The sequence below is a fragment of the Thamnophis sirtalis genome, unplaced genomic scaffold (assembly GCF_051295495.1).
Source record: "Thamnophis sirtalis isolate CommonGarterSnake01/CBP01778 unplaced genomic scaffold, rThaSir2_p1.2 scaffold_3, whole genome shotgun sequence".
In the NCBI taxonomy this organism is placed as follows: Eukaryota; Metazoa; Chordata; class Lepidosauria; order Squamata; family Natricidae; genus Thamnophis; species Thamnophis sirtalis.
This window is the reverse complement of record NW_028261383.1, coordinates 23,713,974-23,737,246: the sequence shown is the minus strand read 5'-3', so window position 1 is coordinate 23,737,246 and position 23,273 is coordinate 23,713,974. Positions and strand designations below refer to the sequence as shown.

The 23,273-nt window shown below is 43.3% G+C and overlaps 1 protein-coding gene across 2 annotated transcripts in view; it reads left to right on the top strand.

Moving 5' to 3' along the window:
• The window catches only part of LOC148047614 (uncharacterized), a 36,675-nt gene extending 27,214 nt beyond the window's left edge, over positions 1-9,461 (top strand). Inside the window, exons 1-2 of one of the 2 annotated variants that reach the window (XM_087708421.1) lie at positions 1,796-2,280; positions 3,527-9,461. In XM_087708421.1, coding sequence (XP_087564547.1) covers positions 4,758-6,041 — 1,284 coding nt within the window. In that variant the 5' untranslated portion in view covers positions 1,796-2,280; positions 3,527-4,757 and the 3' untranslated portion in view covers positions 6,042-9,461. Of the gene's footprint in view, positions 1-1,795; positions 2,281-3,526 lie in introns of those variants that run through there. The other variant, XM_087708420.1, reaches the window with a different exon arrangement.
• The last annotated feature ends 13,812 nt before the right edge of the window (positions 9,462-23,273 follow it).

Genomic DNA, 23,273 nt, shown 5'->3' with positions numbered 1-23,273 from the left:
CTAATTGCCCGGAGGTAGACTCTGATGCAGGATTTTAATAGTGCTCGGTCTGACTCGGACTTACTGGATCTCCAGCGGTGCTCTAGGCGTCTCTTTTGGTGCTTTATCTCCCGGAGTTCCTCAGCCTCCGAAAGTCAAGCCTCAGTAGGTAGTGGTCCGATCATGACAGGGGCAAGGTCTCACTACCCCTCAAGCCAAGATCACAACTCCACTGCTCCGAGAGGAATACGAGGTCGAGCGTGTGACCCGCCGAGTGAGTCGGGCCCCGGATTACTTGGGTCAAGCCCATGGCTGTCATGGAAGCCATGAACTCCTGCGCTCCATCAGAGTACTCGCCGAGCGAAAGCAAATTGAAGTCCCCCAGCACCATAAGCCTGGGGAACTCAATTGCCAGCTCGGCTACTGACTCGAGGAGCGAGGGGAAGGCTGTTGCAACGCTGTTGGGAGGCAGGTACGTTAACAGCAAGCCCACATGACCCTCGAGGTCCAACTTCACCAGCAAGGACTCACACCCAACAAACTCCGGAGCAGAGATCCTACGAGGAGCTAGAGACTCTCGGATAACAATAGCCACACCCCCACCCCTTCTCTGGGGTCGCGGCTGATGAAGCAACTGAAAACCCTCTGGGCATATCTCAGTGAGGGGGACCCCTCCGGGCCCAGCCAGGTTTCAGTAATACATGCCAGGTCTGCCTTCTCGTCTAAAATTAGGTCCCGGACGAGGGGAGCCTTGTGAACTACAGACCTGGCATTTAGCGACAGCAGCCTGAGACCAGGGTCCTGATTACTCACGCCATCTGGCCTTGGAGTGGGACTAATAGGGCCGGAAGGAGGGATCTCTGTGACGTAGCGAACCCTCCTTCCCCGGTAATGGATAGCCTTGAAGTCCCCGCCGTATCTGCCCCTCCCTGTTAAGACCGTAATGTTCCGGCCCACTCCCGTGTCCGTGGCCCCTCCACCCACCCCCATAGTCCCCGCGTTCCCTGGCAGGCCCTTCGAATCAATCATCCTGGGGTTGGGAATAGGCCCAGATCCTCCCAACACTTCTGCAGAGCACTCAGTGTGGGGGAACCCGGTTTCACTCACAATCCTCACATACACACCCAAGCGCTCACTCACCACTTGGAAGTCCTTGGAAGTATGGCTGAAGGGGAGAGAGGTGCACCACCATTGTAGCACATCCCGGGACCCTCAATCTGCCATTCCTAAACACAGCACGGCTACCTGCGCAAGGCGGCAAACCAACATACCTTGTGGCTTGGCTAGGACCGTTGTGAGCATGCATGGGCAGTGGGTGGAGTCATGGGAAGATTTAAATGATGGAGGGGAGCACTGGGCTTCAGCGTTGACTTCATCTCACTATATCTTATCACTAAGTGTTTCTCGGATCGTGCTGAAGCATGGAAGATAAACAATACTGAGAATTGTGTAGTTTATTATTTCTGAGGTTCAAATGTAAAACTAGAGAAATACTTATTAGTCCAAGCATTGATCTCATTTGTGACTGATTAGCATAGGGGTTATTAGATGTATATCTTTTTTACAGCCTTTCTACTGACTTGGGGATGAGTTTGATGATACTTGTGTGCAGCTTCTCTTACTTGTGTTTTCCTAATTGCATCTGTAAATCTTTTTCTGCATTTTTGCCTCTTTTCCCTATAACTGGTGTTACACTAGAAGGAACAGATTCGTCTGAACAGGGGAGTAAAATAAGGGAGGGGGACTCTGCCTCTGCCTACCAGCATCCATTAGTATCCATCTGGCTAGCACCCTGTCAGTGTGTCAGAGAGTTGAGGGGTGTTTGGAAACTCAAACAGTATTTGCTGTGTGAGAAAGAAGGAGACAGGAAGGAGCCTGGATGTGGCTTACCTCAACTGTTCTGTAGTAAAGCTGCTTTGCTGCTGTGAAAGTGAAACTCCACTTTTGAGGTGGGGAGGGGGAGTAGAAGTCCTTAGCATCAGAGGGCTACTTTGAAAGTGAAACAGTATTTGCTGTGTGAGCAAGGAGACAGGAAGGGGCCTGCTATTGGTTAGCTCAACTGTTCTGTAGTACAGCTGCCTCCTGCCGTGAAAGTAAAACTGAAACTGAATCTCATCTCCTCTGCTGGTGTTTTGCATTTGGAACAGATTTCTTTTCTGATTAGGGGAGGGAGTAGAACTAGTTAGCATGATGGCATATTAATAATAATATAGGAAATACTAATGCTCTGGTGATCATTTCAAAAAATCTTTTCTTAGTGAGCACCCAGAAGCCAAGAGGAACATACGTGGAAAATTTGAGGTTTGTAGGCTTTAATGTTCTGGAGATTTTGTGATAATGCATGAATGGTATTTTGCTTTTATATATATAGATTTTCCATTATTTCCCACACTCCTTGCATTGCTTTCTCCTTTAGGGTTTTTATCCATGAAATTTTGCTTACGCTATGAATTTCTTAAAATCAGCTCTTCTAAAGTTTAAGAACTTGTTGGATTATATTCTATTGCTTGTGTTTGCATTATAATGAATTCCAGTAAGATGTGGTCACTCGACCAAGGTTCCAAAAACTTCAACTCCTTCTATCGCTTCTCTGTTAGTAAGAATTAGGTTGAGTATAGTTTTCCCTCTAGTTCCCTCCTCTACTTTTTGGATAACAAAGTTGTCAGCTAAGTTGTTTAGGAATCTATTCAATCTCCTACTTGCTGTAGACTTTGTCTCCCAGTTGATATCAGGGTAGTTAAAGTCTCCCATTATATCTTAAGGTTGCCCTCTGAATATAGTTTGTAATCCACACATATTGAAAATGACAGAAGAATAAAATTTACGATTTTTTTTACTTCCATGTATTGCCAATAAGTATTGTATTTCCTGTCCCATCCATGTATTAACCAGGTTCAATTGTTCTTAATCCATCTTTGGTTGCACAGGGAGTCCTCACTTACCACTTCTTCCTTGATCCTTCAAAGTTACTATGGCACAGTAGAAGCAGACGTGCACCTGGTTCACAAAATTTATGTTAATCCCAGCACTTGTTCCGTGACCGCATGTCAGCAGTGACTCTGGTTTTGAAGGAGCAGGAAAAGGAGTTGCACCAATTTGGGTTCTGCCAAGAGTTGCACATATATGGTGCCTGCAGCATCCCACACTCATGATCCCCATTTGTGATCTTCCGAAATAGCTTCTGTCTAGCAACATCAGTGGATGTACTAGCAGGAAATTGCAAATCGCTGCCATATGAAATTGCCTTTAATAACCCACAGTAATTAGCTTAACAACTACAGAGGAACAGATGTAATTTGGCACTGTCATGTGACATGATGCTTAATGATTGAGCTGCTTAGTGACGCAAATATCAATTCCAATTGTGGTAGGTTATGTGAGGACTATTTGAACAATTATGTCACCAGAGGGGTTGTAGACAGTATTTTCTGCCCTTATTTGTGGCTGAGGACTTCCATGAGCAAAAGTGGTGTATACTTTTCTTCTTTTCCCCCCACATCTCTAACCATTTTATAAACAATGTTACATTTTTCTTTGTATCTTACAGATGAAGAGGATGGCAATAGGAGCACACTCTGAATAACTGTAAAGAACAATCAGTGTTGAAAAGGGAAGAAAATCAAGCCAAAAATCAAAATATTTTCCATTTCCTGCAGAAAATCATACAAATCTCCTCCTCCTCCAGCAGCTGTTTGACAAAAGAGAAAATTAAGAAAGAATAAGTACATTATGCAGAATTCAAAGATAAATTAAATGAGAGTGGTAGGGAGATTATTTATAATTCAGCAAAAGAGGGAAATATCTGGAAGCCTGTTGGAAGGAAAAGATCAATAGTAAAGCAATGTAGAAGAGACAGGAATGCAGGGCTCTCCCTGAGAGGAAGAAGATGGCTTGAATGAAAGCACCCTTAAACAAGGCATTGTCCATATTTTTTTACCTCCTCAAGAATATCAGTGGTGCAAAAGCTTCATAAATTTGCCTATTGTGGGAAAAGCACACATTGCAAATCACAGCTGATTATGCACAAGAGGAGATGGAAAGCCACACAAATTACCTGAATGTGACAAAAACTATGGTCACAAAAGCTCCCTTGTTGTTCATGGAAGCACCTCCACAAAAGAGGGAAGCCACAAAAGTGCTCCCAATGCAGTAAATGCTTTAGTAAGCATGGCAACATGGTGCTACACCAGATAACTCACAGAAGGAAGAAAACATATGACTGTGCAGATTGTGTAAAAGTTTCATTAGAAATTCTCAGGTCATGAGACACTAAAGGATGCACAGAAAGGAATAAAATCATTTGAACATCCTTTCTGTGGGAAAAGGTTCAGTAAATTCCTTCCTGGTGAAGCACCTGAGGACTCCCACAAAAGAGAAACCCTTTGATTGTCCTGATTGTGGAAAAAAATAGTTATAATTTAGGTCTGGTGACCATAAATTAGGTCAGTAGATTGACTCCAGGGGGAAACTCTATGAGTATCTAGATTGTGGGGAAAACATCATTAGAAATTTCCATCTCAAGAGACACCAGAGAACACAGAAGAAAAACCCTTTGAATGTCCTGATTATGGGAAAGTCACAATTCTGGTGATACACCAGAAGACTCCCATAGGAGAGAAATGCTTTGAATGACCTGATCATTGGAAAACTTTCAGTTATGATTCCAATTTGTGAAACACCAGAGGAATCATAAAGGAGAAAAACCCATTCAATGTCCAGACTGTGGGAGAAGCTTCAATTGTAATTCCCACCTGGTAACACATCAGAGGATTCACTCCATGGAGAAACCTTATAAGTGTAGAGATTGTGGGGAAAGTTTCATTATAAATTCCCACCTCTTGAGACATATGACCATGCACACAGGAGAGAAACCCTTTGAACCACCTGACTGTGGCAAAAGCTTTAGTGATAATTCTAGCCTGATGAAACACCGGAAGACTCACACAAGAGAGAAACCCTTTGAATGTCCTAACAGTGGGAAAAGTTTCAGTCGAAATGCCTATCTGGTGATACACCAGAGGACTTACACTGGAGAGAAACCCTTTGAATGTCCTATCTGTGGGAAAAGCTTTAATGATAATTCCAGTATGGTGGCACACCAGAGGACTCACAGAAAACCCTTTGAATGTCCTGATTGTGGGAAAGCTTTCAGTCTGAGTTCCACCCTGGTGGCACACCAGAGGACTCACACAGGAGAGAAACCCTTTGAATGTCCTGATTGTGGGAAAAGTTTCAGTCAGAATTCCAGCCTGGTGAAACACCAGAGGACTCACACAGGAGAGAAACCCTTTGAATGTCCTATCTGTGGGAAAAACTTTAATGATAATTCCAATATGGTGGCACACCAGAGGACTCACACAGGAGAGAAACCCTTTGAATGTTCTGATTGTGGAAAAAGTTTCAGTCAGAATTCCAGCCTGGTGAAACACCAGAGGACTCACACAGGAGTGAAACTCTTTGAATGTCCTGACTGTGGGAAAAGTTTTATTAAGAATTCCAGCCTGTTGGGACACCAGCGGACTCACACAGGAGAGAAACACTTTGAATGTCCTGATTGTGGGAAATGTTTTAGTCGGAGTTCTAGCCTGGTGAAACACCAGAGGACTCACACAGGAGAGAAACCCTTTGAATGTCCTGATTGTGGGAAAAGTTTTATTAAGAATTCCATCCTGGTGAAACACCAGAGGACTCACACAGGAGAGAAACCCTTTGAATGTCCTATCTGTGGGAAAGGTTTCAGTCAGAATTCCTACCTGGTGATACACCAGAGGACTCACACAGGAGAGAAACCCTTTGAATGTCCTATCTGTGGGAAAAGCTTTAGTTATAATTCTAATCTGGTGAGACACAAGAGGACACACACAGGAGTGAAACCCTTTGAATGTCCTGATTGTGGGAAAAGTTTTAGTCTCAGTTCCAGCCTGCTGAGACATCAGAGGACTCACACAGGAGAAAAACCCTTTGAATGTCCTATCTGTGGGAAAAGCTTTAATGATAATTCCAATATGGTGGCACATCAGAGGACTCACACAGAAGAGAAACCCTTTGAATTGCCTGATTGAGGGAGAGGTTTTGTCAGGGCTGCTTCACTCAGTAACCAAGAAAGAAACCACTCAACTCCATCTTGCAGAATTAAGAGTACTTTTAGTGGTCATGAGTAGATAGTAGCTAAGCAAAGCGAGGTCTGAGGCAAAAGCGCACGTAATCATAGATACCAATATGTGACCCAACCCCTCCCACTGGTAACCTTAGTCCATAGTCCAATCAGCACAACCCACAGGTGTCATGTGGGAGACATCTTTAAAAAGCATCATCAGGCTGGTATGCCAGACAGTTGGTCTGGGTGGCAAATCCTTTATCTGCGGCATGCGCAGTAGATGGTGAGAACACCTCCATTTATACAGCCACTCCTGTGCAGACACTTCCCCACCCACACACAATGCCCCCCTCCCCGTTTCAATGGCAGCCGAAAGCAAGCAGCAAAACAGAGGCTGACATCCGGCACTCTGTCAGAAAAGGAAATCATCCCTGTAGAAAAACAAACAAACAGACAAACAAACAACAGAAAACAAGAACAAGGAAAGGTGGAAATGTCCACGTCAATTCAGGTCATGGCTTTTTGGGATAGGTAGAGTAGAATTTCTGCAAAAGTTGAGGAGCCCTCACGTGGGACTTATCGACCCATTCAGCATGAGTGGGGGGGGGGAATGTTTCCAGGATATGAGATACTGAATTTGATTTATATGTTTCTGAAAGTCCAAAATCTCTTTAACCTCAAAATGTTGCTCTCCCTCAATGAGGAGGGGAGTAGGTGGTGCAGGCAGAGGAACTCGCAGAGAGGAAGTGTGTTCCGGCTTCAAAAGTTTGACATGAAACACTGGGTACACACGTTTAAGGTATTTTGGCAGTTCCAGTCGCACCGATACAGGGTTAATAATCTTTACAATTGGAAATGTATCGACGTACTTAGGACCCAGTTTCTTAGATTTCTGGGTGGTTTGGAGAAATTTGGTAGAGAAAAATGCACGATCTCCAACCTTGATTCCCTTTGCTTAGTCCTCTTCTTGTCAGCTTGTTTCTTGTGTGCTTGATGAGCAGCATCCAACGCCTTGTATGCCAAAGGCCAGATTTTGCGCAGTTGGTCACTCCATTCTGAAAGGGACAGGACTTGCGGCTTTTCTCATGGTATCTCTGGAATAGATACAAAATCATGGCCAAACACTACTTTAAACGATGTAAAACCTGTGCTGCTGTGCACCGAATTGTTGTAGGCCACTTCAGCATGAGGTAACAACTCAACCCAATTATCTTGTTGATAATGAAACATCGGAGGTACTGTTCCAAAACAGAATTAGTCCTTTCACAAGCTCCATTAGTTTGTGGATGGTGGGCGGAGCTTAGCCCTTGGGCGGAGCCAATCAATTTCAAAAACTCCTTCCAAAATGAGGTGAATGTGACCCCCCTATCGGAGATAATGCGGTCTGGTACACCATGCAGGCGATATACATGTGTAATAAACAATTTAGCCAAGTATTTCGCCGACGGAATTTTGGAGCACGGAACAAAATGAACTTGCTTGGAAAATAAGTCCGTAACGACCCAAATCTCAGTATTTATTTGACTTTCTGGTAATTCCATAATGAAATCCATAGATATTTCCTTCCACGGTGCCTCCAGATGGGCTACGTTTTGGAGCAGGCCCTGGGGTTTGCCTGGTGGGCGCTTTGCAGCAGCACACGTGAGGCAACTGGTCACATAGGACACAATGTCCTCCTTCAATGATGGCCACCAAAATTGCCTTTTAATGAGATGCAGATCCAAAATCACAAATTCAAGATGGCCTGCCATGCGTGAATCATGGGCCCGTTGTAGAACCAAAGTCCTAATGGCAGCAGGAACATACAATTTAGCCCCTATCCAAGGTAGACCGTCTTTCATGGTACACTCATTTGAATGATGTTTAAACCACTTATCGGACTCAAGGTTTTCCTTGAGTTTGGAGACGAGGTCCTTTGTGACCTCAAAATTAGAGCTGCTCTGGCTTCTGGTGACCACTGGAGCAGCGAGATTCTTCGCTGGAATGACTGGGTGAACCACGCTAAGCTTTGAGCTGTTGTATTGAGGGAGTCTAGATAGAGCATCTGCCATAAAGTTCTCCCCCTGGGATATACTTTAAAGTGAAATCGAACCTGTTAAAATGTTGTGCCCATCTCATCTGTTTGGGGGATAATTTCCGGGTTTTTTTTAACGCCTCCAAGTTCTTATGGTCAGTCCACACCTCAAAAGGGTGTTTTGTTCCCTCTAAGAAATGTCACCAGGTCATTAAAGCCCACCTGACTGCAAAAGCCTCTTTTTCCCATATAGCCCATCGTCTCTCTGTCTCAGTCAGCTTTCGAGAGGTGTAAGCACAAGGTTGTAGCTTTCCATCAGGATTGGCTTGTAGCAATACTGCCCCCACTGCAACGTCACTTGCATCCGCCTGGACCACAAATGGCGAATCCATGTCTGGGTATTTCAAAACAGGTTCAGCTGCAAATAGTCATTTAAGTTTTTCAAATGTGGCTTGACGCTCCATAGTCCAATTTAAGGGCTTTTCTGGTCTAGGTTTGGCCTCCCCTTTTGATTTCAGGAGGTTTGTAATAGGGAGGGTGATGCTGGCAAACGAGGGAATAAATTGATGATAAAAATTCGCAAATCCCAAAAAACTTTGTAACTGTTTGCGGGTGCGGGGGGGGGGGTGCCCATTCAGTGACAGCTTGGACTTTTGCTGGGTCCATCTCGATGCCATCATGGGAGATGCGATACCCAAGGTAGTCAATTTTCTCTTGATGAAATTCACACTTAGACAATTTTGCATACAGCTCTGCTGCCCGGAATTTTTTTAGCACTGAGCGGACCAGTTTCACATGTTCTTCATGTGTTTCCGTGTAAATAAGGATGTCATCAAGATAGACCATCACGCCTTTGTAGAGGTGGTCATGCAAAATGTCATTACGTAATTGCATGAAAACAGCTGGCGCCCCCTGTAGATCAAATGGCAGTACCCAGAATTGAAAACAACTAAGAGGGCAGTTGAATGCAGTCTTCCACTCGTCACCCTCCTTAATTCTGACTCTATAATAGGCCTCCCGCAGGTCTAATTTCATGAAAATTCTTCCTTTACCCAACTGGGCTAGCATGTCCTTCATTAACGGCAACGGGTAGAGATTCTGAATAGAGATAGCATTCAGATTTTTATAATTCACCACCAATCGAAAGGCGCCATCTTTCTTTTCTCTGAACATAACAGGGGCAGCCACCCGGGGCCTAGCAGGCTCAATGAAACCTCTCTGCAGATTTTTGTCAATTTAACTTTCTTAACTCATCCATTTCACGAGGGGTCATTGAATAAATCTGAGGTTTTGGAAGTTTTACTCTGGGAAGGATATCAATGCTGCAATCAGTGGCATGGTGTGGGGGTAATTTATCAGATGACTTTTCACTAAAAACATCTTTCAGGTCCCAATATTCTTTTGGGATTTTCTCCCCCTCAATTTTTTCTTGCCCCCTGGCTGCTCGTTTGGGGTCAACGTTACACCCTTTGGGAGCCTCCCCCTCTTCTTTACTCCAGTTGGGAGCCTCCCCCTCTTCTTTACTCCAGTTGGGAGCCTCCCCCTCTCCTTCAGGGGGTGTAGCAGATTGGATGCATATCCACCCTTTACTCCAATTGATGTGTGGATTCCATTTACGTAACCAGGGTAAGCCTAATATAAGAGGTCGGTCCATCCCTGGAGCTACAATAAAACTTATTGACTCTTGGTGAGTTCCCATCCACATGTCTATTGGCTCAGTCACAAAATAGGCCGGACTCCCTCCAGCTATCGAGCTGTCCAACTGGCAAAAAACAATAGGGACCTTCAATGTTTTTAGTCTTAGGCCCAATTTTTCCACAACTTCGGGGCTAACGATGCAACATGTGCAACCCGAATTTAAAAGAGCCAGCATATTTTCTTGCGCTCCAATAGAGGGCACTTTACGTTTCACTGGGATAGTCATAGGCCCTGATCGGGAGCTTACTAGACAATCGTCATCAGTTTCGGTTTCACTTTCCTCCAATTCCTCTTCCCCTGGGGCAGGGTGGATTTGGGGACGAGCCTCCAATGCCTTTATGGCAGTCTCCCTCTTCCTCCCAAGTGGTTTCTCTGGCCTCCTCTCCCCCCTAAGGGCCTCTCCTCCCCCGAGCCTTGGGCTCAGTTTGGGAATGAAAAATCTGGGTTTGCTTGCAGAGCCACTTTCCCTTTCATTTGGAGCTCTTTGGGGGGGTAGCCTTCTCTCCCCCACTATCTTCGCTATAATTGTCATGGACTAAATCACTTCCCATCTCCACAGCCAGTTCACAGCAGAGCTGCAAATTGGGGGGGGGAGTCCCCCTGTTTACACAGTCCTTGTTCCCCTGGGTAAGGGATGTAATTTTAGCTTTCGTTTGTAGCTCCGTGAGTGAATCATCAAAGTATTTATTCAACGCAGCCATAATTCTTTTATAGTTTCTCGGTAGGGGGGAGGTCAGCATCATGCAGGGCCACCATCCCAATGGCTGCCTTACTTCTCCAGGGCGTAGCAATTTTTCTTACCTTGGCTTCTTCAATGAAAAATATGTCTCCGAAATGTTGCATGAAATTCCACAGCCGCCTGAGGAAGGACCATAAATCAGACCTCTCCTCTGTTCCATGGAGGTCCGCTTCTTTTCCAGGGTCACGGCTGGAATGTTTCTTTTTCCAAGCCTCTGCAAATTGTTTCATGAGGCTCTCCTCATTCTCCCCCTGGTCGCTACCTTGCTGGGACATGTTCCAGGGGGGTTGTAGGAATTGGGTGCACTCCCCTCAAGTTATCAGCTCTGGGATAAGTGCGTGTTTGTAACCTCGCTTAATGTCAGGGCTGCTTCACTCAGTAACCAAGAAAAAAACCACTCAACTCCATTTTGAAGAATTAAGAGTACTTTTACTGGGCATGAGTAGATAGTAGCTAAGCAAAGTAGATGGTGAGAACACCTCCCTTTATACAGTCACTCCTGTGCTAACACTTCCCCACCCACACACAATGCCGCCCCTTCTCATTTCAATGGCAGCCGAAAACAAGCAGCAAAACAGAGGCTGACAGGTTTCAGTCAGAATTCCAACCTGGTGAGACACCAGAGGACCCACACATGCTGTGAATGTCTTCACAGTCTCCCACATGCTCTCCCACTACATGACAGTAAACCCACCACCAGTATCACCCATCTGCCAGCTCGTCCTCCTCCACCCACCCTAGGGCCCTTGCCCTTCGTCCTTACCTTTGTGAACAGCGAGGAACAGAAGTACACAGCTCAGCTGCTAGATTCTGCAAGGTACATATAAGGCCAATGGCTGAAGGAGGGATGGTAAGGCTGGCAGGAAAAGCCAGCCATACAAAGGAGTGGCTGTAAGTCGAGGGTAGGGCTTAATCCTACCACTGTGCAGGCTTGATACATTGTCTTGGCGGGCCATATCCAGCCCGCAAGCTGTAGTTTGAGGACTCCTGACATAAATCTTCTCCTGGTTGGTTTATTTAAAGAAATTTCCAAACCCCAAATTCTGATTGTGACTCACAAATGATGGTGCCCAGTTGCCCATTGAAGCAAAATATGTTGCACTGGTTTTCCACTGCATTATTAGGAGTTCCAAGGCTCCTTGTGTGCAACTTCAAAAATATTCTGGCTTGTATACTGGTTAATCTAAATTTGGCCTCACAAATCCTGGATGCAATAAACTAAGGCAGCTTCAGGAAGCAATCATTGGAAGTGAGCAGTCTTTGATTATCTACTAAGGCACAATCATGGCTGCTAACAATTTTGGGATATGTGCTTGCTTCAAACCTGATTGAAAGCTCATAGAAAATGACCTATCTAAAAGAATTGGCACAGAAAATTGCACACTATACATTTATTTTCTATTTAACAGAATTTCTGCCATGGCTGCTAGACCTTCATGGGTTGAAAACTCTCCTTTTTGGAGCCAGTGCCATAATCATGAGAGTGCTGCCTCCACAAATGTACTTCCCTTGTCCCAGTGGCCTGCAAAATTACCTCCCATTTCAATAGACTCCAAGTAAGGATGCCAGGCAAATATCCCTTGTGGTGTGCCAGGTATACAGAAAGTACAGAGATCATTCTAATAGTCTGTAGGTTGACCAATATATGTAAATACATATAGCCCAAAATGGGGGAATTGTGGGAAGCCCCCCCCCCCGAGAATGAAATATTTTGGGGAATATTAAAAAACGTAGAAAATGAAAAACATGTTCTTAAAGGCAGAAAGCAATAGCCTACAGCAGATGGCATTAATAACATGTTCTTTGTCAAAATCTTCATTTTGTCTTTATTTATTTTCAAACCTGCTATTTTTCCATATTCCTCTATTTTTTCTTATCAATTTAGGTGCAGTTTCTAAGATGAAGACCAGGTCATCTGCAAATGTCTGCAATTTGTATTCTTTTTAATTTTCATTCCTTTTATGTCTTTTTCTTCTCTCATGTTTCTATTTAGGACTTCTAATGTTAAGACAAACAACAGAGGCGATAGTGGATAACCTTGTCTCATCCCTTTCTTTATTTTAACAGAGTCTGTCAGTTCTCCATTTATCATTATCTTTGTTGTTTGTTTGTGGTATATAATTTGTATAGCTTGGGTGAATTTCTTACCAAAGCCCATCTGTTCCAGCTCCAACAACATAAATCAATAATTCACATTGTCAAAGGCTTTCTGTGCATCTAAGAACATCAAAGCCATTTGTTTTTCAGGATGTGCCTCATAATATTCCAGAAGTGTCCAGAATTATTCTTATATTATCTTTGATTTTTCTCTTTGGTAGAAACCCATTTTGATCAGGGTGAATAAAATTGTTTAAATATTTTTTGAGTCGTTCTGCCAATAATGAGGCAAATATTTTATAGTCTGAGTTTAGCAGAGAAATAGGTCTATAATTCTTAATTTGAAGTGGGTCGGCCTCCTCTTTTAGCACAAGTGTAATATATGCTTTTGACCACGATTTGGGTATCCTCATCTTTGACATAACCTCATTCATAACTTCTAGTAATGGAAGACACAACAATTCCTGCAACGTCTTATAAAATTCCACTGGCAATCCATCCGGACCAGGAGCCTTTGCATTGTTTTGTTTTTTAAGTGATTCAGTTAACTCCATCATCATTATATTGCCTTCAAGCATCATTTCAGTTTCTTTAGGTATCTGGGGTAGATTCACTTTCTGCAAATATTGTTTGGCTCCTCCCTCTTCCTTTTTTGTGGATATTTCTGTAACTCTTTTTGAAATCTCTTGTAGTCATCTAGTATCTTAAAGGCTTGTCTTTTCTTTGTATTTCTTTTCCTTGTATAGACTATTATGAAATGTTTTTCTTCTTTTAATAGCTGAATTAAGTCCATTTACATTAATTGTAATCAATTTTTTTCTTCCATATTTATACTTTATAAGATGGATTTACTGCTCTAGTAGATCTCGCTTCTCGTTGTTCTCTAAGGTCAATGGCGTCTACCACACCTTCTTTCTCAGTCACAACTATGCACTCCTCTTGGAGTTCAATTAGTGATTCTTCTTTTCCTATCTCCTCATCTTTCCCTCTCAGATGTTCTGCATAGAATAGTTCTGCTTTCTCAGTTGAATCTTCTGTAATATTTGTGTCTTAATTGCTTTGTTAGTAAATCTTATATGAACTTCTCTTGGGAGATTGTTTCTCGCTGCATATCTTGCATAGACTCGAAACACCTCATCTATACCATCCATCATCTTCTCTTGGTTATCACCAAGACGTCTGCCAGAATTTCTATCATTATTTCTGCCAGATTTTCTCCCTTTTTTTCTTCTACGTTTTGAAATCTAAGATAAAATTCTGACCTATCGATCTCCCATCCCAGAATTCCACCATTTTCTTTTTCAACAACACTCAATCTGCTATCAATAACTCCAATTTCCTTGTCTTTTTTGCTCATCTTTTCTTCACTTTTTTGAAGTCTGTCCTCACATTTCATCATCATTTGGTTAAAGTTCTCAATTTTTTCATTTGTTTTCCCTATTTTTGTTCAATGTTCTCTATTCTTTGTTCTCTATTATCTTTTCAATGTTCTCTGTTCTTTTTTCTATATTCTCTGTTCTTACTTGTATTTTTTGTATTCCTTGCATAATCATCTTCAATGTCACTTCCTTGTCTTCTTCCTGTTGCAACATCATGTGTATTGATCTTTGTCCTCCAGATGGTGAAGAAGAGGAAGTTGGTACTGCAGAACCAACGGCCGTTATCTTTTTACTCATTTCAAAACAGTTGATATACTTTATGGTAGTTGAGAAATACAAAATCTTCAGGTTCTTCAATACCTTAATCCACTTATATGTAAAACAGTTATAATCCCAAGTTGCCCTAAAATAAGAAGAGGAAAAAAGGAATGGAAAAAAGGGAAAAAATGGAAAAGGAAAAAGGAAAAAAATCTTCAGGCTCTTGTTTGCCCTAATCCAATTGGTTCCATTTGTTTAAAAGAAAAAAAGGAAAAAAACAGATCAATCACAAAAAAATAAAAAATGAAAGGAACAAAAATAAAAGTCTTTAGGTTCTTCTTTCCTTAATCCAATTCAGTGGAATAAAATAACAAGGAAAAGGGAAAATATATATCTCTATGTATGCATCCTAAAAAATAGACAACCCCCCCCCCCCAGAAAAGAAGCACACCTTCTTTAAGAAAAGGGAGAAAAAACCAAACTTCATTCAAAAAACTGTCCAGCAGCAGAGATATCGACGGCGATCTTGGAGCTGCAAGATTGCACGTCGTACCGCAGCAACTTCAGCCCCACCTCCATATCTTCCTCTCTTTCTGTCTCTCTCCCTATGTGTCTCTCTCTGTCTATCTCTTTATCTATCTTCTGGAGGTGAAGAGTGAAAAATGGGCCATTTTTGCGCTTTTTATGGCCTCCTGGGGCCTCTGTGCACCCAGTTTTGTCACCATCCAGAACTCCAGTAACATTCCGCAGGCCAAAACAGCTCATGTTTTAGCCAATACCTGGCCATTTTCACCCATTTTTGGGGCTTCTTTCACATACACACCACATCCAGAAGCATTCTGTAGACCAAAATTGTTGGCCTTACCTTTCAGTTCCAGCCTATGGGGCTCCCGAAGGTAAGTCCTGCACTTGGCTGAAGGGTAGGCGGGGCGATATGGGTGAGCCAACCTCATGGTCCTGCGTAGGCTAGATTAATGATTCAGTGGGCCACATGAGGCCTGCAGCCCATAGTTTGAGGACCCATGCCTTAACCCCATGCATTGAAAAAAATGGAAACAATACCGGTCCATTAAGGAAGGAAGGCAAGAGGCAATAGATAACAGGATAAAATCAATTCCACATGTCTGACAGGACTAGGACGAATGATAATTAAGACCCATCATGAGCCTTTGCGAAAAAATAATCAAATAATAAAAGCAGACAAAGCAAACCTCAAAATTACAAAGTACTGTAAACTGTATAAAAATCCTTGCACTCATCAAGCTAACTTGTCAGCTGTCCCAGAACTGCATGCTGTGGTTCTGCACATCAATAACTGGACCTTCTTTCCTAAGCAGCTAACCTCCATGTTATTTCCAGAGCTTCTCTCCAGGCTTGGAACGGAACCAGATGGATTTTTCTTCCAACATCCTGCTGTGATTTTTTTCTTCTTGGAGGTGACTGCTTGTTACCCAGGTAGTAGAAGCGCCAAGATACTGACAAATTTGTTGCAACAGCCTTGGTGTTGGAGCTGTGAGAAAGAAATTATTTGGTGGGAAATGTTTCGTTTCTAAAAAAAGCATTGTGCTGCTCTTTAAATAGCTTTTGAGAATGAAAGAAAAGGGTATTGTCTTGAACCTTCATGTCGCAGAACAAAAACTAACTTAGGAGGCGCTTTGTGTGCAGGTAGGTGAAGAGGATAACCACAGTCTAATTCTTAATAGTGCCTCTTTCTGTGTGTCCTTATGTATGCAGCTACTTCTCAAATACAAGCAATAGAGACATGCTGGACAAAGTCCCCTCTAATTAGACAGAAATCTAAGGGGTTCAGCACTTGCTCTGTCAGCCACTCCCAAATACAATCCCCGAGTCCATTTACTGTATTTTTCAGAGTATAAGACTCACCAAGGTTTTGAAGAGGCAAATTTAAAACAAAAGTTGGTAGGTAGATAGAGGGATAGAGAGGGAGAGAAAGAGTGAGAAATACAGTAGGTAGGTAGGGAGAGAGAGAGTAGTTCGGTAGGTAGGGAGATAAAGGGAGAGAGAGTGTATAGATAGGTAGGTAGATGGGTAGGTAGGTAGGTAGAGGGATATAGAGATAAATAGAAAGAGAAATACAGTAGATAGGTAGGGGGGGAGAGAGAGAGTAGGTAGGTAGGTAGGTAGGTAGGTAGGAGAGAGAAAGAGAGAGAGAAATACAGTAGATAGGTAAGGAGAAAGAGAGTGGTAGTTAGGTAGATAAAGGGATAGAGAGAGAGAAAGGGAGAGAAATACAGTAGAGCTTTTGCTGTGACTAGCAGAACAGATATAGCACCCTTGCTATCATACATCTTTATGTCCCAAAAAGATGTACTTTCTGTGAAGAATGATATCCAGAGCTTGGGGTATGAACTTAGTAGTGTAGGTTGTAGGCTTATCTTTTCAGAGGTTTTACCAGTATATAAGGAACAAAAAGGGAAGGGCCAGCATGTAGTAGAGTTTAATGTGTGGCTAAAGGAGTGATGTAAAAAGGAAGGCTTTGGTTTTATTAGTCATGATTCCTGCAGCTGGTCCAATGAAAAACTGTACAAAAGAGATGGTTTGCACACATCCAAGAAGGGGACTGAGTTACTTGGCATTAAATTCAAATATTTTCTGGATAAACATTTAAATTGAACAGCGGGGACAGAGAATTAATTGATACAGAACATTTCTGTCACCAGCAATCTAAAACTCATAGGGTTATCAGTGCATGTAACATAGATGTTTGTGTGGGTAAGATTATCACTCCTGCTGTCAAGCAAAACCAAGCATTTAATAGTGAGTGCCATACCATGTGTATGAATCATACAGGTGGCAAGAAAATAGGGGCAGTCAGACAGTAGACAGTAAACACAGGGTCAATCAAAATGGACTCAAATGTCTATACACCAATGCACAGAGTATGAGGAATAAACAGGATGAATTAGAAATTCAAGTAAATGAGGGCAGATATGATATTGTTGCCATTACAGAAACTTGATGGAATGAAACCCACAAATGGAACATACAGCTAGAAGGATTTAAATTATTAAAAAGAAATAGACCAAATAAAAGAGGAGGTGGAGTTGCATTATATATAAGAAATAACTACATCTCTCTAGAAATAGAGCACAACAATGATGAGAACTATCTTGAATGCATTTGGGTCAATATTCGTGGCAATTGTCAAAAACACCCTTGCCTTTGATTTGCAATGTTACACTTCCTCCTGATACGTTCACACAAATCAAGCATCTTCCTGATTCAGAGCAAGAGAAGTGGTATGAGGCAATGCAGAATGAAATAGCAATAGCAGTTAGACTTATATTCAGCATATTGCCCCAACAATCCGGGTTCTCATTTTACCCAGAGAAGGGTAAAACTCGGAAGGATGGAAGGCTGAGTCAACCCTGAGCCGGTGAGATTTGAACAGCCGAACTGCCGAACTAGCAGTCAGCTGAAGTAGCCTGCAGTACAGCATTCTAACCACAGTGCCACCTCGGCTCAGTCTAAAGAAACTTAAGTCTAAAGAAACTTAAGGTATTTACACCTGCAAAACCTCTAGCAAACAAAAAAGTCATTGGCTCTCGATGGGTCTACAGAATCAAAAAGAAGCCAAATGGTGAGTCATTGCACAAGGCCAGACTTGTAGCTCAGGGTTTCGCTCAACGTTATCCTGAGGATTACACAAACACCTACTCACCGACAGTCAGAACTGAGAGTGTAAAAATTGCTTTAGCCACTGCAACTATCCTTGGTTTAGAAGATTTCTAGTTCGATGTTGACACGGCTTACCTACATGCTGACCTAGATGAAGAAATTTACGTGAGAGATCCTCCTGAATTCCGACAGCAAGAAGGGGATACCTGGTTTCTAAACAAAAGTCTTTATGGTCTGAAACAGTCCGGTTTAATGTGGTACTTATGTCTTACTGGTAAACTAAATTTAATGGGATTTATTAAGTCCGAAACTGATGAGTGTGTGTTCACAAAAAGATCTAACAATACATATGGGATAATTCTTGTTTATGTTGATGATATTGTTTATATTGGTCCAAATAAGAAAATGAGTGAGATTTTTGCTAAAGCTTTGCAGAGGTACTTCACATTAAAATATTTAGATCATATTAACACTTACTTAGGTGTTCAGATTGACAAAACACAGAAGGGGTTTAGTCTTTCACAAGAAGATAAAATAGAACACATTTTGCATCAATGTAATATGAAGGATGCTAACACAACAACCATTACGGTAATCAGTTGAACTCTGTACAGAGTCTTCCAGCAGCCAGCCTACTACCATAGAGCACACTCCTAGAGCGGCTGCTGCTGGAAGACTCGGCAGCCGAGTTTGGGAGTTTGGAACCGGAGAAGACGTTATGCTCTAAACGCAGCGACGGCTGCTGTAGGGATAGCTGGGCAACTCCCCCTTCTGGCCAGGCAGAATGCCATTCCCCAAACTAGCGGTATCCTGAAGGCGGCAAGAAAGAGCAATGGATGTGGTTCCGAGTATAAAAATAATAATAGTTTATGTCACGATGAAGGATTAAGTGCAGATTAGAAATAAATATTAATTGAATTTCAATATACAAAGAGCAGATATTAAAACAAACACGAGGGAAATAGCAGAACATACAATCAAAAAATCCTCTTTCACAGCCATGTGGACAATACCTGTTTTTTTCATTCACAAAAGCTATTTGATGCCTTTTTTTAGAAATGCAATGTTTTCCACCATATAGTATCTTTTTCACAGCTCCAACACCAAGGCAGTTTATATTTTATTTATTTTACTTATTTGATTTGTCAACTGGTTACAAGATAATAGGTATAAGAATAAACATGAGCATGAATGAAATGGGTACGAATAAATGGGGACAGTAGGACAGGGATGATGGGCACAATGGTGCGCTTATGCACGCCCCATACAGAATCCTTAGGAATGGAGTGAGGTCAATAGTAGGCAGTTTAAGGTTAAAGTTATGGGGATTTCAAGATGTAACAAATTTGCAGCAAAGAAGAGGCATCTTGGTGCTGCTACCACTAGGGTAACAAGCAGGCACCTCCAAGAAGACAAGATCACAGCAGGGGTTGTTCAGGAACCTAAGAACCCAGTACTCAAAACCAGAATGTTTTTTCTTCTTGAGCTACAACCTCTGTGCATATTTTTTTAACATGTATTTTTTAAAAGCTTCAGCAACTTGCTGGGGCCACTCAGAAATTCTGCTTATGACTCACAAATATTTTCTGCAAAGGAGATGCTGGCTAGGAAATTTTGGGCTCAAAATCCGGAAGACTTTCAGGATGCAGAAGGAGGAAACTGAATGTTGCGTTTCTCTAAGACACATTAAAATTAACATGAGGAAAATAGCAGAATATATAAAAAACAATCCTCTGTACAATAAAAAGATAAATAGACACTGGGGGGAGGGGGAAAATTTCTTCTACCATATACAGGCAATCATGCCATCTTTCTTAGGCTCCATTTTCTAGGCCCTGCTGCATATGTTTCTCTATGTGACCTAATGGGAGATTTCAGTGCAAATAAATTTACAGAATTTACACCTGGCATTTAGCAGATATAAAATTTCCTCCTCCAAGAATGAAGCTTGGTGGTTGATGTTCTTTGGATGCAGCCCTGGCCAGCAGGAGTGAAGCTCGTTCCCTTGGAGTGTCTGGCCTGATGCTGCTTCCATGCCCTAAAATCCTGGGAGCCACAGGAAATCAGTCATAAAGTTTTGGGGTATTAGAGAGGTTTTGATCTCCATTGAGAGTCACCCCTAAGAAAGCTGATTGTGTAATTCTGTAAAACCTTCATGAACGTTTAGGGCACAACACATTGCTAATCTTCACAAGGTTAAGTAACATCACATTTCACTATTTCACTAGGCTCAGCTGCAAAGTCGGTCAAAAACGACTTGATAGCATTTAATCAGTAGAAACTTGTTGCAATCGCCTTAGGAGAAGGATCTTTTTTTCCTGCCTATCTGGAGATGGTGGTCAAACAGGCCACACCTGTGCCCAGAAAGAGGCTAACCCCTGTGGTTGAGCTTAAAGGAGTTAAAACCATCGAGTACTGTGTTGCTAGAAAGGTTGGAAAGCGACGGGAAAAGTAGAAGAAAGTAAGTCCAGTTGCCTATTGAAAAAAAGCACCTTTGGGGACAGCTGAACTTCCTCTTCCGGATCACTCATGGGAGGAGAGTGGTGTGCAGAGCGGCTTTTGTGCTCTTCCCATGGTCGAAGCAGCAGCTGGAAGGTGAGTTGCGGGCGGGTGGGAGGAGAGTCCTGGAAGCAGAGAAGCAACTGGGCTGAAGCATCTCAGCTGCTGCTGCTGCAGGTTCCTCCCCTCCCCGAATTTAAGCCCACTGGTGCTGCACGCTGTGAAACTGGTGGCTGCAGTTTTCCTTCCGGTGGGAAGATTGGAAAAGTCTCTTCCAAGTGAAGGTGGATTCTTTGGGAATGGCTTCCCTCCAGAGGTTGTGGGGGCTCCCATCACTGGAGGGTTTGTGACAGAGCTGGGAGGGACCTTGCAGGTCTTCTATTCAGACGCCCTGATCAAGCAGGAGACCCAACATCATTTCAGAGAAATGGCTGTCCTGTCTCTGATTAAAAGCCACCAGGGATGGAGCCCCCACAACCTCTGAAGGGAAAACCTTCCACTGGTTCACTGTTCTTAGTGTCAGGAAATTTCTCCTTAGTTCGAAGTTGCTTCTCTCCTTGATTAGTTTCCATCCAGTTCCTTGTCCTGCCTTCAAGGGCTTTGGAGAAGAGATTGACACCCCTCCCTCTTTTGTGGCAACTCCTCAAGTATTGGAAGATGGCTATCATGTCTCCCCTAATCCTTCCCTTCACTAGACTAGATATACCTAATTCCTGCAACCCCTTAATTATATTTTAGCCTCCAGCCCCCTAATCCTCTTTGTTGCTCTTTTCTGCATTCTTTCCAGAGTCTCAATAACTTTTTTATGATATGGTGACCAAACTGTCTGCAATTGTCTAAGTGTGGTCTTACTCTTTATAAAGTGGTACTAGTACTTCACATGATCTTGATTCTATCTCTCTGTTAATGCAGCCTAGTATTGTATTGGCTTTTTTGGGGCCAGTGCAATGCACAGCTGGCCCATATCTAAATGATTGTCCACTAGGACTTCAAGGTTCCTCTTATTACTTGAGCCAACCTATTCTATACCAGTACATTTGGTTTCCCCTTCATTGAATTTCATTTTGTTAGGTAGGGCCCAGTGTTGAAATCTATCGAGATTCTCTATCTTGAGCTTATCTTCTGAGGTGTTGGCTATTCCTGCCAACTTGGAGTCATTTACAAATTTGATGTGTTCCTGTTGGACTCCCTCATCGAAGGGATTTACAAAGATATTAAAAGAGTACTAAAACAGAACCTTGGGATACCCACTGCTTACTTCTCTCCATATAGGTATAGTCCCATTAAGGAATACACTTTGAGTGTGGTTTGTCAGCCAGTTATGAATCCATCTGTGTGGAAGGATGTACCTATCCCATATTTTTCTAATTTACCAAGAAGTAGGTTATGGTCTACTTTGTCAACTGCCTTACTGAAATCCAACTATACAATGTATTAGATTGGTCCGTTAATTTAGTCACTTTGTGTAAGAATGAAATAACATGTTGACTTCCGGTTATATATTTGCTCGCTTCTAGATGTTTGCAGATCTTTTGTTTCATTATCTTTTCCAAGATCTTCCCAGGTAGTGATGTCAGGTTAATTGGCCTTCAGTTTTATGAATCCATTTTTCTCCCCTTTTTTGAAGATGGGAACCATATCCGGTCTTTTTCAAACCACCAGTAGTTCCTTGGTGCATTTTTTTAATTTGTATTCCTAGTCTGCCTTTTACAGTTCTGTTCTCCAGTGCACTGCTCAGAGAGCCCAAATGCTGGGTTAACACAGCCTATCTGCCCTTGGACTGAGTGATGATTTTCTTGACCACGCCTCCCTTTGCCTGCACATGCCCAATTCGAAAACTCAGTCCGCCCGAGTTAGGGCTGTTTTGGGAGAGCTCCAGTCTTAAGAGCAGAAAGGCTGGAAAAAGTTTCCCAATTTGGACCACGTTTAAATTCTCAGATAGAGGAAATCACGCTTCTACATCAGGTCTGTCTATTTGCCTCCAGTGAGGCTTCCGTCGCTTTAAGAGAAGGGCTGCCTTCTCTTAAAGCGACGGAAGGTTTTTCCCTGCTGTTGCTAATTGCAAGCACTGCAGGGGGTTGAAAAGGCTTGCACAGCGGGGGCTGGCTAGCAAGGGAGCAATTAGTGGGATAAACCAAGTTCCCTGTTGGAACAGGGGCGTCCCAGGGGGGGGGAAAAGTCCAGCAAGGCTCTGAGAAGGCTCTAAAGCAGGTGAGCCGGATTGCTAGGATTCCCTCGCCTGCTCCATTTTGTCCGGCAACAGCAGCGACGGCTGGAGCCTTCGCACACCTTCAGGGCTGGAAAGAGCGGGAAGCGGCTGCGTGCGCACCCCCCGCCATTTTGGATCGCTCCGACTCACTGGGCAGAGCGGCAGAGCTCAGAGCGTGCGAGGAACAAGGCAGCAAGAAGAGCCCAGCCAGCCAACGGAGCTTCAGCGAGCCCTCAACGACTGCAGAACGCCGCGGGGAGGCTGGGGGCTAGTCTGGGAAGCCAGCTAGCCTCTCCCTCCGGAAAATAAGCTAAGTCTCGGGGAACCGAGGGCGGTGGGAGGAAGGAAATCCGACCCCAAGGCGGCCCTTCCCTCCTGGAGATTCTGCCAGCGCTTTTGGACTGCAAAGGCCAGCGCGTGCCCATCCCAGCTCCAGCTATCTCCCAGGCCTCGTGGGGACCTGAAATGGCTGAGGAATGCAGGGAGGCCTTAGGGGATCAGGTGGGGCCCTCCAGCAAGCGCTGCAAGCTGGATCCCTCTGTAAATAAAGGCAAAGGGCACAAAGGCTCACTTGAAAGGTCTTCTCCAAGAGCCACAGTGGATCCCAGGGAGGTTTCAAGGCCCCTTCAGCCAGAACCTAGCCCAGACCGTCGCAGCAGGGAGTC